Genomic DNA, 12,192 nt, shown 5'->3' with positions numbered 1-12,192 from the left:
AGTGTTGGATCTGGCTGTTCTTCACCTCATGCACTAAAACATCTCCATCCCTGAAGCTATTCAGACATCACCTGGACCTTCAGCAGCCTGACTGGTGTTGCATACATGAAGCTTTTTGCTTCCTGCCAGCACTGAGCCATGGAGCTCAAACTGGGCTCTCAACCAACTCCTGTGGCATGCTGGTACCTGACAACATCCACACCAAGACTGCTCTTCATGGAGCTTGCAGGAAAAAGCTGTGGGGGTCACACCAGTAAAGATGAGGAGCACCTATGCACAAAGTGCCACAGGAGAGGAGCAGAGGATGCAGGGTCATCACCAACAATGGGAGATGAGACATCATCCCAGTGTGTTGTTCCCACATCGCATCTCCAAGTCCCACCTCCCCAGAGTGTCCAGCTGCAGCTGTGCTGAGTCCAGCAGCCAAAGCTGAGGTGTCTGTGGGATGACAACCCCTGACAGAGGAGGGGACACCTAAAACAGCTTCTGCACATTAACACAGACCAAAGCACCCTGGACCAGGGCACTTAGTTCTGGTAAAACCCATCACATGCGGGGAGCTGATGTTCCCAGCTTGAAACACCAAACACACCTCAGCCACAGCCTTCCCAGCCCTCAGGCACAGCCAGGCCACACATCAGCTCAGCTCTGATGCTAAAAGAGTTGCAAAAAGCTCCACTGAGTTGCTTTGACCATGTCTGCAAAAGGCAAAACTAGTTTTGTGCAACAGCCGAGCCTTAACCCAGCCTCGCTTACCTTGTCAGCAGCTCTTTGCTAAACCTGTTGTACTTACAAGAACAGAATGCTCAGCTCTGCAGCACTTGACCAGACCTGAGCCCTGATCCTCAGCTTTTCATAACGCATGTTTTAAGAACAAAGTTCTTTCTACTTTGGATATCAGCATGTGTATCCGCTTTCCAAAAGAACAGGTAAAGGGGTTTCAGGTTTGGGTTTTTCTGTAGTTGTTGAGAGCAAACAAAAGCAAGTTATCCCATCTTGGAAAACAAAGTACTTCCCTTATTTGCCTTTTCAATAGTTCCTTTTCTTTGTGGGCAGAAACCACCTTTTGTTCTACTCCAATGAAATAAATATTGACAGCTAATACATAACAAAGTGCTGATGAACACAAGTTATTCTCATCTGGGTTTTGGCTCATCTGAGCTGAAACGACTTTTCCCATGTTGTTTATTCAATACACACTGGCCCTCACACCTTCCAGCTAAGCCTCTTTCCTGGAACAATCCCCCCTTCCCCCCCCAGAAGAGAAGGCATCACTTGAGCCAGTTGAACATTTGCAGTTGTCATTCATCTTTCAGGGCACTTTCAGCAGCAACAGCTCCATCCGCAAAGTCTTCACCCCCAAAATGCACAAGGGATTTCCCAGTCAGAAACATCCTGGTCCCTGCCAGGTGGGCAAAATCACTCACCCTCCACTGCAGGGCTCTGCCACCCAGGGCTGCACCTTGCCCATAGCCCCAGGAGCTGCTGGGCACCCAGCAAAGCAACACAGTAAGGGCTGAGGAGCCTCCTAGAAGGGAAGGGTCTGCATACATCTCAGCTTGCACACACAAGCTCTGCTCATTTCTTTTCCACTTCATCCAGCAGGAAACCAATTGTGGATGTACAACATCAAAACTTGGTTTTTACACTGACAGAAGCAGCTCAGTTAACCTCTGCAGGTCTCTGTGTCATGCCCTCTGGGACCAAGCTCATGAACATAATGACTTTATGAGCCTTTTCCTGCTCTAAGATCAGCTACTCTGCAAAGGACCTGGGTGCTCTTCGCACATTCCTCCTGCCTTTTTGGGAATTACTGGACTCAAACTCTGCCCTCGTACCAGAAATAAATTGACATTTAATACTTTACAATGGCTTTAAAAGTTCTTTGAACAGTATTTTACAGCTCAGCACAGACACCACAGAGATTAGGTGAGGCTGCACGCAAGTACAAAGATGACCTGAAAGAACCTCAGACTCCTTTCATTTTCAGAAAGCATCAGAGGTCAAAACTTGAACCGGGATTACAAGTCCCCAGAGTTTGTGTTTGTTTTGCTCTTTGAGATGGAAATTCTCTCCTCTGGCATTTCTGCAGGGTGAGCTGAAACCCAAGAGGTTCACATCATTAACAGTGGCAGCGATATATTTAGCCACAGATCTCAAGATCACAAATAGCAAGGTTTTGACAGGATAAGGTGCTATTTTAAAGTATTGAACAATAAAACCCCAGCTGTCAAATCTCAGCCCCAGTTGAGAAGACGCACATGAACCCACTGGGGAAACAAAGAGTCAGTGAGAAAACTTCTTCCAAGAGCATGGAAAGAGTAGTTAAAATCCATTTCTGATCCCTTGAGCCTATTGTACTTCAACCACTGATGTACAGAAGTGCACAGCAGCGACCTCAGTGAGTGCTCCCACTCTGCCCCATAGGCAGCCAGTGAGAGAGGAGACAGCCCACCACAACCTGGCAGTGTCTTGGTGTCCCTGCCAAGCCTGTGCTGCAAGCAAGGGATGGACACTGCGCCATGCACATAGGAATGGCTCTTCTGAAGTCAGTGTGTGGTTGAGGAAGGTGGGTCCCAGCCAGGAGTCCAAAGCCGGCTTTGCATCATGGTGGAGCCAGAGCATCCGCTTATGTTCAAGTGATGCTTCACCCTGCACAACAGTATTTTCTTGGAGTCCACAAGGCAACACCATCCTTGGGATGGTCTATTCAAGTAGACGGAAGGAGTGCAGAGGCCTCAGGAGCGTGTTCACTGCTCATTTTTGCTCATCTCTGGCTATTGGCAGAAGATGCATTCAGAGCTGCTGAGGACACCAGAAAACCACCTTCTTAAACCAAGTTGTTCACCGCTGCACCCAGACCAAACTGTCCTCAGAGGCAGTGGCCTCACCATGGCTGAGCCCTGCAGCCCCCCAGCAGTACTGGGGATCCCTTCCAGACACTCGTATGGAGCACATCCTCAGCATTATGATCCTTTTAGCCCGCAGCAGGCAGCACGTTCTTCTGCCTATTCTCATTAGTGCAATCACCAAAACCAACTGCAAAACAGCTTGATGGTTATGAAACCAGGCAAGACTTTTCCAGTCTCATTTCTTTGCTCATTGGGTCAGAATACTTCTAAATACCTCCAAATATTGCACCTTTCTGTACCTGCAGCCTTGAAGAAGAAGGAAGGGGGAGGAAAGCCTCTTTCAAAGGGAAGGAAGGATCTCAAATCCTACCATTGCTTGCAAGTATCACTAGTGGGTTTGGTGCTGGGTCCTTCTCTAGCAAAGCTGCTTCTTCAGGTGAGCTTAAGCAATCCTAGTGGTTTCCCTAGTACTTTCCTCCCTTCTATGAGTGTGAGCGTGGTTCCTGCCATATTTCAAGCAACTACTGAGGACTCAGACTCTGGGATGTCCTTAGCATCCAGTGCTGCAGAGCAGGATGCAAGGATATGGGCTGAACAGGGAGCACATCTCATGTGAGCTCTAAATTTCTGCAGAAATGGGAAATTCATCTCTTGCAGGTCCTGGGTTTACAGTAAGGACATGTATAAATGACAAGCTGTCCACACCCTGGTATAGCCTATTGCACTCCATTCACCAGAACACACGCAGCAGTCTACAGCCTATGCTGGGGTCTTTCTGGGCCTCAGTTGGGTTGCTCTGCTCTGTGTTGTTCTTCTCTGAGACATTCAGTCATCGTAATTTAAAGGAACCCTGTCCCCATCCCCAAAAGACTGCCCTGAGTTCCCTCAACCTGGTACAGATGAAATGCCATCAGGACACTGGTTGGGTGACCTGCAGCTAAGGTCCTTTCCAACCCTAACTATTCTATGATTCTATGCCTCAGACCACCTATCACCACTCAGCCAAGGACATCAGCTTTCCAAAATGCCCCATCACTGACTCCCCCAGCTCACACTGGCGTGGCAGCCACTGTCAGATACAGCCACAGCAACATGTTCTTGCCTTGCCCTCTCAATCCAGCTGTTGTCATCTGCTGAACCAGGTGGAGATCTCAAGGAAATGACTTTCCTCCCATTACTGAGGAACCCTGAGAGATACCAGAGCACAACACCAACGTTCCCATTTCTCAAGGACAGGCTGAGTGCACAGCAGAGCAACTCAGGCACCATGCTAACACTTTGCCTGCAAGATGTCTCGAACAAGAACGCTGGGGCTCCAGCCCAAAGGGGGAAAGTCAGCTTCCTTTTCCTGAGCCAATGCTGGTGTTGGATGCGATCTGGTTTGACATGACACAAGGTTCTTTTATGGCAGTGCTCCACTGAAGGTGGCAACGGGTAAACACAGGAGAGAATGAAACTCGGAGGGGTCCTGGTAGGGCAAAGGGGATCTTCTTAGTGCAAAAAGCTCACTGTCCCTGGGTTTGTAGCACACTGAGACCTCACACCTGCAGGGGAACAAAGCAGAACAGGATATAATTAAGGTGTGTGGCTGACAATCACCAGCCTCAGGTGCAGCAGAAATATCTGCAAACAGGAACCAGTGCAGTCTCAACAGGACTAGGGCTAGAGGGCTGAGAGTTCAGGTCAGAATGAGACCTAGGGCAAAAGGACTCATAAAAGGAAGACAAGACTTTTTAGATCCCCCAAGCTCTGGAGGCAGGGATGTAGCTCCTTTTCCGTGTCATGCATTGAGCTCTCCCACAAGCCTCCTGAGTCTCAGTAAAACACTTCACTGTTATTTAGAAATAAGATCCCAAATCTCTTTCCATTCAACTGGGTTGATATCTATGTGCTCATGAAAGTACATTCTCTACAGTGACTTTTCAAATTCCAGCACCTGGGGACACGACTGATGGATGAATAGTCAAATGAACAATTCTTGCTCTACCCCAGTCTCTCCCATGAAGATCATGGGTTCCTTCTGCAATGGATATGCCAAAGGTGGCATATAACCCAAATGAGGTTTAGAAGTTGAAAGCTTTGCTCCTATGCCCCATGCTCTTCAAAAACACCTCAATAGCATAACTTTTCTCTGTCTTGCGACTGCTCTTCTGAAAGAGATGTCTGTACAGAGTTTAACAGTTGACTGGGAACCACCTCTTAGGCTGTGGCAGTCATAAAGGTAAATGGAGATCTGAGCAGGACCGTCTACCCAACCTGAGCTCAGCTGCACTCCAGAGCTTGAAGCTGCATCACCCAGCTTGGGCATCTGGCACCATGGAGCTCAGGACCTTGTTCCCCCATGGCGTATCCCTGCCCCAAGAGGATCACTAGATGATCTTTAAGGTCCCTTCCAACTCTAACCATTCTATGATTCTGTGGCCACCCATGCTTCGTGGGCAAGTCCTTACACACAGGATGCACCCTCCCAGGAGCTCTGATTTCAGTGGGCACTTCCTACCTAGTTACACTCTGTAGGATCTTCTGCTCATCCTGGTCCAGGCACACGGCAAAGGAGGACTGGACACCGATGATCTGGACCTTGTCTACTTTTATCTGGGACACACTGATCTGCTGAGAGAAAAAGAGCCTGAGTGAGGAGCTGCCAGGCACAGTGCATCTCCCTGTGCAAGGAAGGGGAGACAGCTACCCCTGATGCAGACCTACTGGCCAACAGCAGACAGATCACCCCAAAGAGTGCCTCTCTCCCACCATGCTTCTCCCCAGCCAGGTCAGGCTGACCTCCTGGTACCAAATGTGAAAGCACCATGACTTGAGTTACCTGATTGAAACTCTTCTTGGATTTGGAGTTTTGCCTTTTGACGACTTCCGTCATGGTTAAGTTGAGACACTCTGTCTTTGAGCCTGTAACACAAGCAACTGTTATCACTTGAGGCTGCAGGGCTACTTGGGAATCCAAGTGCTCCCTCCACCCCTCAAAGCAATCCAGAGCCAGTGACGCCAGCAGGACCCCACCACTGGAGGAAAGGCAGTACAGCTCTAGCTCTCCTTCCCTCATGCTGACCCACAAGGAAAGCAAGCAGAGACACACAGGTAAATGTCTTCCCTAACTCCCAGCTGCTCTCCAAACGTAGCAGAAAAGGACATTTATGTAACTGGATATTTAACCATCTCGGGACCTAAACAGGAATTAAAAAAACAACTACCAAACCCCCCCAAAAACGACCCAGTATCCCACGGAAATCCCTGCAGACCACCAGAGATGCTCGTTCATGTCTGGAATTACAGTGACATCCTGTGGTCACACTCGGAGTGCAAAAACCAGCGGACAGAACCGAGGGGACTGGATTTCTCTTGGAAGGAAGGAGATTGTTTTACGAGTTTCTGACACCCCTCGAAGCCAACCCAAGCATAGGCAGCACAAGCAAAGCTCCTGAACTAGGGCAGAAACCTCCAACTCAAAGTCTAGAGGAGATAAGAGACCAGCTCCTGCTGGGCTTTCCCTGGGGTTCTCTGCATGACTTCATGGCTGGGGCAGCAACAGGAGGAACAAAGGTTTCAGTTGAGCTCCATGGGGCATGCGGGAGATGTCTCCTATTTGGTAGATCACTTGTTCACCCCAGCTACTCCACTCACAACCCACACACCCACCAGGCACAAAGCACACAAGGAAAGAACTAAAACCACCTAAGTTTACTCAGAACAGTGCCTGATTGCCAGAACAGCAGTTCTTCACAAGACTGAACAGGTATTGCTTCTAAATACACATAGAGACTAAAAGTCTGCTGCTTTTAAAAGGCTTAAAGCCTTATTAACACCCATCAGAGACCTGTTTTAAAACAAAGGCTGAAGCAAAGCCATGCAGCAGGTTCTGAGCTGCAAGAAGGAAACCAGGCTGGAGAACTAGCTGAAACCTGGCTGCAAGGCACAGCTGCTATGGAGCAGAGGACAATGATCCTGTTCCACTAAATCCCAGTTTTCCCTGTCCCTCCACCTCTTTACTAAACAAGTGTGGTTCTGGAAAGCACCACTCCCCAGTGATCATCCTGCTCTTTGAAATGTCCCAGCCCCATCCCTAATGTCCATCCCATTTCCTTGGCTGGAAGGATTAGGACAGTCGGGCATCAACTTCATCCCTGATGTGGTGCTAAGGATAGCCAAGGACTATAGCATTCCCCAGAGGAACACCAGGCACCTCCCATGCATCTCCTGCATTCACACATCCCTCACTTCCTCTAGCTAGAAGATCCACACTGTTCTCTTGTTTCACCAGTCCTTCCCCTTGTTCCTTGTGCACAGCTGCACAGACCACCTCTACCCACCTAGTTCTTCATACTTCTTGCAGGCTTTGCTGAGGTTCACAGATGTGCAGACCTTCTCAACATCATTCCAGTGACTTCTTCCACTGACAGCTGTCTGCAAGAACCAATCAAAAACCAGGAGAGAGTATCACAGAATCACTTAGGTTGAAAAACACCTGTAAGATGATTGAGTCCAACCCAAAACCTAACATTGGACTTGGCAGTCCAATACTAAACCACATCCTTAAGCAACACATCAACACATTTAAATACCCCCCAGGGCCGGTGACTGCAGCCCTGCCCTGGGCAGCCTGTTCCAATGCCTGAGCACCCTCTGGGGCAGGAATTGTTCCTCAGCTCCATCTAAACCTGCCCTGGTGCAGCTTGAGGCCGTTTCCTCTTGTCCCATCCCTTGTTCCTTGGGAGCAGAGCCCAACCCCTCCTGGCTCCATCCTCCTGTCAGGCACTTGTAGGGAGCAATCAGGTCCCCCCTGAGCCTTCTCTTCTCCATCTGAACCCCCCAGGTCCCTCAGCCGTTCCCCATCTCTCTTGTGCTCCAGGCCTGCACCAGCTCCATTGCCCTTCTCTGGCCCCGCTCCAGCCCCTCAAGGTCTCTCTTGCAGTGAGGGGCCCAGAGCTGAACACAGGATGTGAGGTGCAGCCTCACCAGTGCCCAGTGCAGGGGCACAATCCCTACCCTGGCCCTGCTGCCGCACTGAGGCTGATCCAGGCCAGGATGCTGGAGGCTTCCTGGCTGCCTGGGCACAAGCTGCTCATGCTCAGCCATTGACCACCACCTTTCTGTTGAGCAGCTTTCCAACCACTCTTCCTGTTGCAGATGCCACACTTTAGGCTGCTGTTACCCTCCCTCCAGCCCTGAACCATCTGCCTGAGCTGGCTCAGGTCTGCCTGTGCAGTTCCAGGTAAATCCAAAATTTCAGTTCTCATTAAAATTCATTTGACCTTGGATTTACAAAAAGTTGCCCAGGCTTAACAGTAAATAACTGCAGAGGAACCAATCAAATAGGAGGAACTACTGTGGCCAGCAGATTGCTCTCTGGAAGCAAAAGCCACCACATAAAGTAGCACCAGCACACATCAGTCTGTGGAAACTGGCTGCACATTCCCTATCTCACTGGGCTGAATAGGAGCAGAAAGCCCCCATTAGCCCATAAGTAGAGTTAGCTGGACTTTGGTCCATGTTGGCTTGGATGTGGGCTCTTCCTGCAGACTGCCAGCATTTGCCTCTCTCAGCCCCCAGGTGAGGCAGGTTTGCCCAGCACTGATTTGGTTTTCTGCCCCATTTGGCTTTGTGTCCCGCTCCTGAGCACTCACCTTGCTGTAGGCGATCTGTAGTGTTAGTGGGATTGCTTCTCTATCTCCATCTATACCCAACCTCTTGCTGCCTGGTCCTGAAAGAAACAAGGAGCAAACGTCACACGATGGCCTTTTATCCTCATTGTTCCACTGGCCACCGATACAGCAGCACACTCAGTACCTACAGAAAGGGAGCAAAAAAAGAATGGTTTGCTGAACACAGCTGTGGAGTAAAAGGACAGAAGGAAAAGGTGGCTCAAAAGCTGCCAGAAAGCAATTAATATAGCACAGAGATTTCAACACAAAGCACAACAAGCAGCTCTGTAAAACTGAAAGCATTGCTGGTGAGGCCAGTGCAGAGGGGTCAGTGCTCCAGGGAAAACACAAAGCAATAAAAGGCCTCATTGCTAACCCAGCTCCTGTTTTTCCAGGCATATTTCTGCCCACATTAAATTAGCCTTGAAATCCTGTGCCCGACACTTACTCTTTTTTACCCTGGATAATTTTTAGCAGATGTTCAGTGTTGCCAGAGAACCCAAGGAAAAAAGAAATCAAAGGATTGGTGGTTTCACGAGTTGTTGGGAAGAGGCCTTGGCTGAGCCTGTGTTCTGCGGAGTGGCATGAGTGACACTTCATATGGAGGGTATTTTATGAGCTCTGTTTACAAGGACAAGGCCAGATTACAGAAAAGCACTTGGTTAACACAATTAAGCAATGTGTTTAAATGCAGTATTATTGGTTGGCCACGAGATGCCTCAGCAGCTGCATCGCACTAGACAGCATCCTGTCCTTGGGTATGCTTCTGCCATTGCTGCTTCTCTCTGTTATAAATTCCTAGTGTAAAAGCTCTAGGATCTCCCTCGCAGGAAGGCTCAAAGCAGAGGCACAAACCTTGCTTTGCCCAGGAAGCGAAGGAAATGGGAAGAGGGGTTTATAACTCCTGGTCAAAGCACAAACAACAGAAAGCAGCAAAAAGAAAAGATGAAGAGCTGCATTTGGCCAGGTGGTAAGGAAAGAAATGAGCTTGAAGCTGCTTTATTGCAAATATGATTTGGAGGTAACAGCAGTAAAAACAAGACATTGCCACAGCTTCAGTCCTGAAGAGGAATGCAAGAACTATGGTGCTTCACTTCCAAACCTGGGAAAAGCTGCCTGGACCTTTGACACAATGCACCTGCCAGGGATCAGCTACCTGCCGCAGCCCACAGTCCCTTCCAGCCCCACTTCCCATCTATCTCCCATTCCAGCAGAGCTCTGCCCTGAGGCTGTGGGTGCAGAATGAAGTAGCTACAGACCTGATGCCTTGATGGCCCGTATGGCCGCTGAGTGGCCCAGCTCAAGGGAGTGAATGAAGACTTCAGTCATCTTCTCTCCTCCAATGAAGGTGAGCTGCAGGGGGAGGAGAGGGAAAATGTGGTGATGGTGAGGACACAACAGGTACATTTGGGAAAACTTCTTACTTTCAAAACACAGCTTCCAATTACTGCCTTAGGTGACAAGCCTGGAGAAAAGAAGGAAATCTCATAGCAGCCTTCCAGTGTCTGAAGGGGGCTACAGGGATGCTGGAGAGGGACTCTTCATCAGGGACTGTAGTGATAGTACAAGGGGGAATGGGCTCAAACTGAAACAGGGGAAGTCCAGGTTAGATACAAGGAAGTTCTTCCCTGTGAGGGTGCTGAGGCGCTGGCACAGGGTGCCCAGAGAAGCTGTGGCTGCCCCATCCCTGGCAGTGTTCAAGGCCAGGCTGGACACAGGGGCTTGGAGCAAGCTGCTCCAGTGGAAGGTGTCCCTGCCTGTGGCAGGGGTTGGAACTGAATGAGCTTTAAGGCCTCTTCCAATGCAAATCAGCATGTGGTGGCTGTGCCATGTAACCATCACTTCACAAGTAGGTCCCACACTGGTGGCACAGGCAGAAAACCTCCTCTTTTTCCCTTACCAAGACAGGCCTGAGCCCCTTTGCCTACCTCTGTCTGGTAGAGCTGCAGCAGGACAGGGCGCGTGGCAAAGCGGCAGTAGTAGAGGATCATATCTGCCAGGATGGGCAACTGCTCCTGGGAGTCCTCCTGGGGCTCAGCCTCTGGCTTGGCAGACTGTGGTGAGAGAATAAGCCTGTTGGAGTACATGGTACCCACAGCCCAGTGCCAAGAACTGCCCATCCCACCCTAGTGGGGACAGAAACCCTCCTCCTGACCACCAGGAACCGACTGTCTCCATCCTGTGTCCATGCAGCACAGCCTCCTGTATAGGATCACTGTGGCCCAGGGTAAGCAGAAGCTCTCCCGCAGCTCCCCTGTACCTGAGGGAAGGGGGATGCCAAACCCTACCAGATGGCTTACTTGTACCTGACACAGGACGTCCATGGGCAGGTTCATCAGCCCAAGAACATTACGCTCGTACCATGGGTCCAACATGCCAATGTAGTGGGAGATGTCATTGGTGCTGCCCTCCATCCCAGCCAAGGTGGGATCCTGAAACCAAACATCCTGGGGTCACTCTAGGGACCCCCCAGCTCCTCAACCCATGCTTGGGGCTTGTGGAAGCGACAAAAATGCTCCACTCAGTCCACCCCATGAACTCCTCACATGGCTCTCGGGGCCATGCACAGCACCAGTGTCACCACAACCACTGTGGTGAGCAGGACACGTACCACCTGAGCTGAGGCTCGGAGCTGTGGGTCCCCCAGCAATAAGGGATGCATAAGAGGGGTTGATGGAGCCAAGCAGCTTCTCTTCACAGGAACGTAGAAAAACTGCAGCTTGAAGTACCTTGTCAGTAAGGGGCAGGTGCTCTCCTTTAGCCTAGGAGAAGGTGGGAGAGGGCTGGGTGAGCCGAGCCTCCAGTGCATCCCTGCAGCTGGAGCCCTCGCGCCGCCCACCTCACCTGAGGTTGCTGTAGGCTCGGGCCACTTTCCCTGAGATGCGGTCGGAGCCGAAGACCACGACGCGCAGCGTGGCCACCTTGGTGTCATCCTCGCAGCTGAGGAACGGCCGTCGCTGCAGGCTGAGGGGCCACGGGGCGAGCGGGGCCGGCAGCCGCGGGCTCAGGACGTGCTGCGGCAGTGAGTGAGCGCGCCGGGAGCGTGCCGGGATGCGGTGCTTGGCATGGGATGTGCACAAGCTCTCGGCACGGCGCAGCGGCAGCGAGAGCGAGCCCGTGTCCAGGCAGTCCCGAAGATCCCTCCTCAGGACCAGCTGGCTTTTGCTCTTGAACAGTTTGTAGATCCTGGTGGTCAGCGTGTGCCTGTGCTTGTGGTGGGTCTTCTCTGCCTTCAGCTCCGGCCGCCCCACCACATCCAGGGAGCTCTCGTCGCTGTCCTCTGCGTACCCACTGTCCATGCAGTCCTTCAGACTAGACACAAATGACTTGAGGGACTTCCTGGAGACCACAGTCAGCTCCGAGATGGACTCCTTGGAGGCGGTGAAGAGGGACACTCGCGAGGGCTTCGATCCCTCCTCTGACAACACCGAGTACACCGAGTCTTTGGAAATGGTGCAGATGGGGGAAAGCAGTGAGTCGCGCTCAGGGGAACCACCATCGATTTCCACCTCCTCTTCGTCCTCCTCCTCATTCTCCGAGGCCATGGGCTCAACAACGCTGCACTCTTTGCTGAGGACATCATTGAGGATATCTGAAAGGCAACCAGAGGGGGAATGTGCTTGGCACAGGCTCCAGCACAACCATGGGAATTGTGGTGACCCCAGACCATAACAATACCAGAGCAT

General features: G+C 50.9%; 1 protein-coding gene across 2 annotated transcripts in view; it reads right to left on the bottom strand.

Annotated features, from left to right (window-relative positions):
- Positions 1-1,749: 1,749 nt before the first annotated feature.
- Positions 1,750-12,192, bottom strand: part of PIK3R5 (phosphoinositide-3-kinase regulatory subunit 5) — a 59,557-nt gene continuing 49,114 nt past the window's right edge. The window contains exons 10-19 of one of the 2 annotated variants that reach the window (XM_034067917.1): positions 11,351-12,098; positions 11,118-11,268; positions 10,813-10,938; positions 10,435-10,560; positions 9,766-9,859; positions 8,489-8,565; positions 7,175-7,268; positions 5,674-5,756; positions 5,353-5,462; positions 1,750-4,396 (exon numbers count right to left, since the gene is read on the bottom strand). In XM_034067917.1, the coding sequence (XP_033923808.1) occupies positions 4,255-4,396; positions 5,353-5,462; positions 5,674-5,756; positions 7,175-7,268; positions 8,489-8,565; positions 9,766-9,859; positions 10,435-10,560; positions 10,813-10,938; positions 11,118-11,268; positions 11,351-12,098 (1,751 nt within the window). In that variant the 3' untranslated portion in view covers positions 1,750-4,254. Of the gene's footprint in view, positions 4,397-5,352; positions 5,466-5,673; positions 5,757-7,174; positions 7,269-8,488; positions 8,566-9,765; positions 9,860-10,434; positions 10,561-10,812; positions 10,939-11,117; positions 11,269-11,350; positions 12,099-12,192 lie in introns of both variants that reach the window. The other variant, XM_034067916.1, reaches the window with a different exon arrangement.

Source organism: Melopsittacus undulatus, chromosome 11 (assembly GCF_012275295.1).
Source record: "Melopsittacus undulatus isolate bMelUnd1 chromosome 11, bMelUnd1.mat.Z, whole genome shotgun sequence".
Taxonomy (NCBI): Eukaryota; Metazoa; Chordata; class Aves; order Psittaciformes; family Psittaculidae; genus Melopsittacus; species Melopsittacus undulatus.
This window is presented reverse-complemented; position numbering and strand designations above follow the sequence as displayed.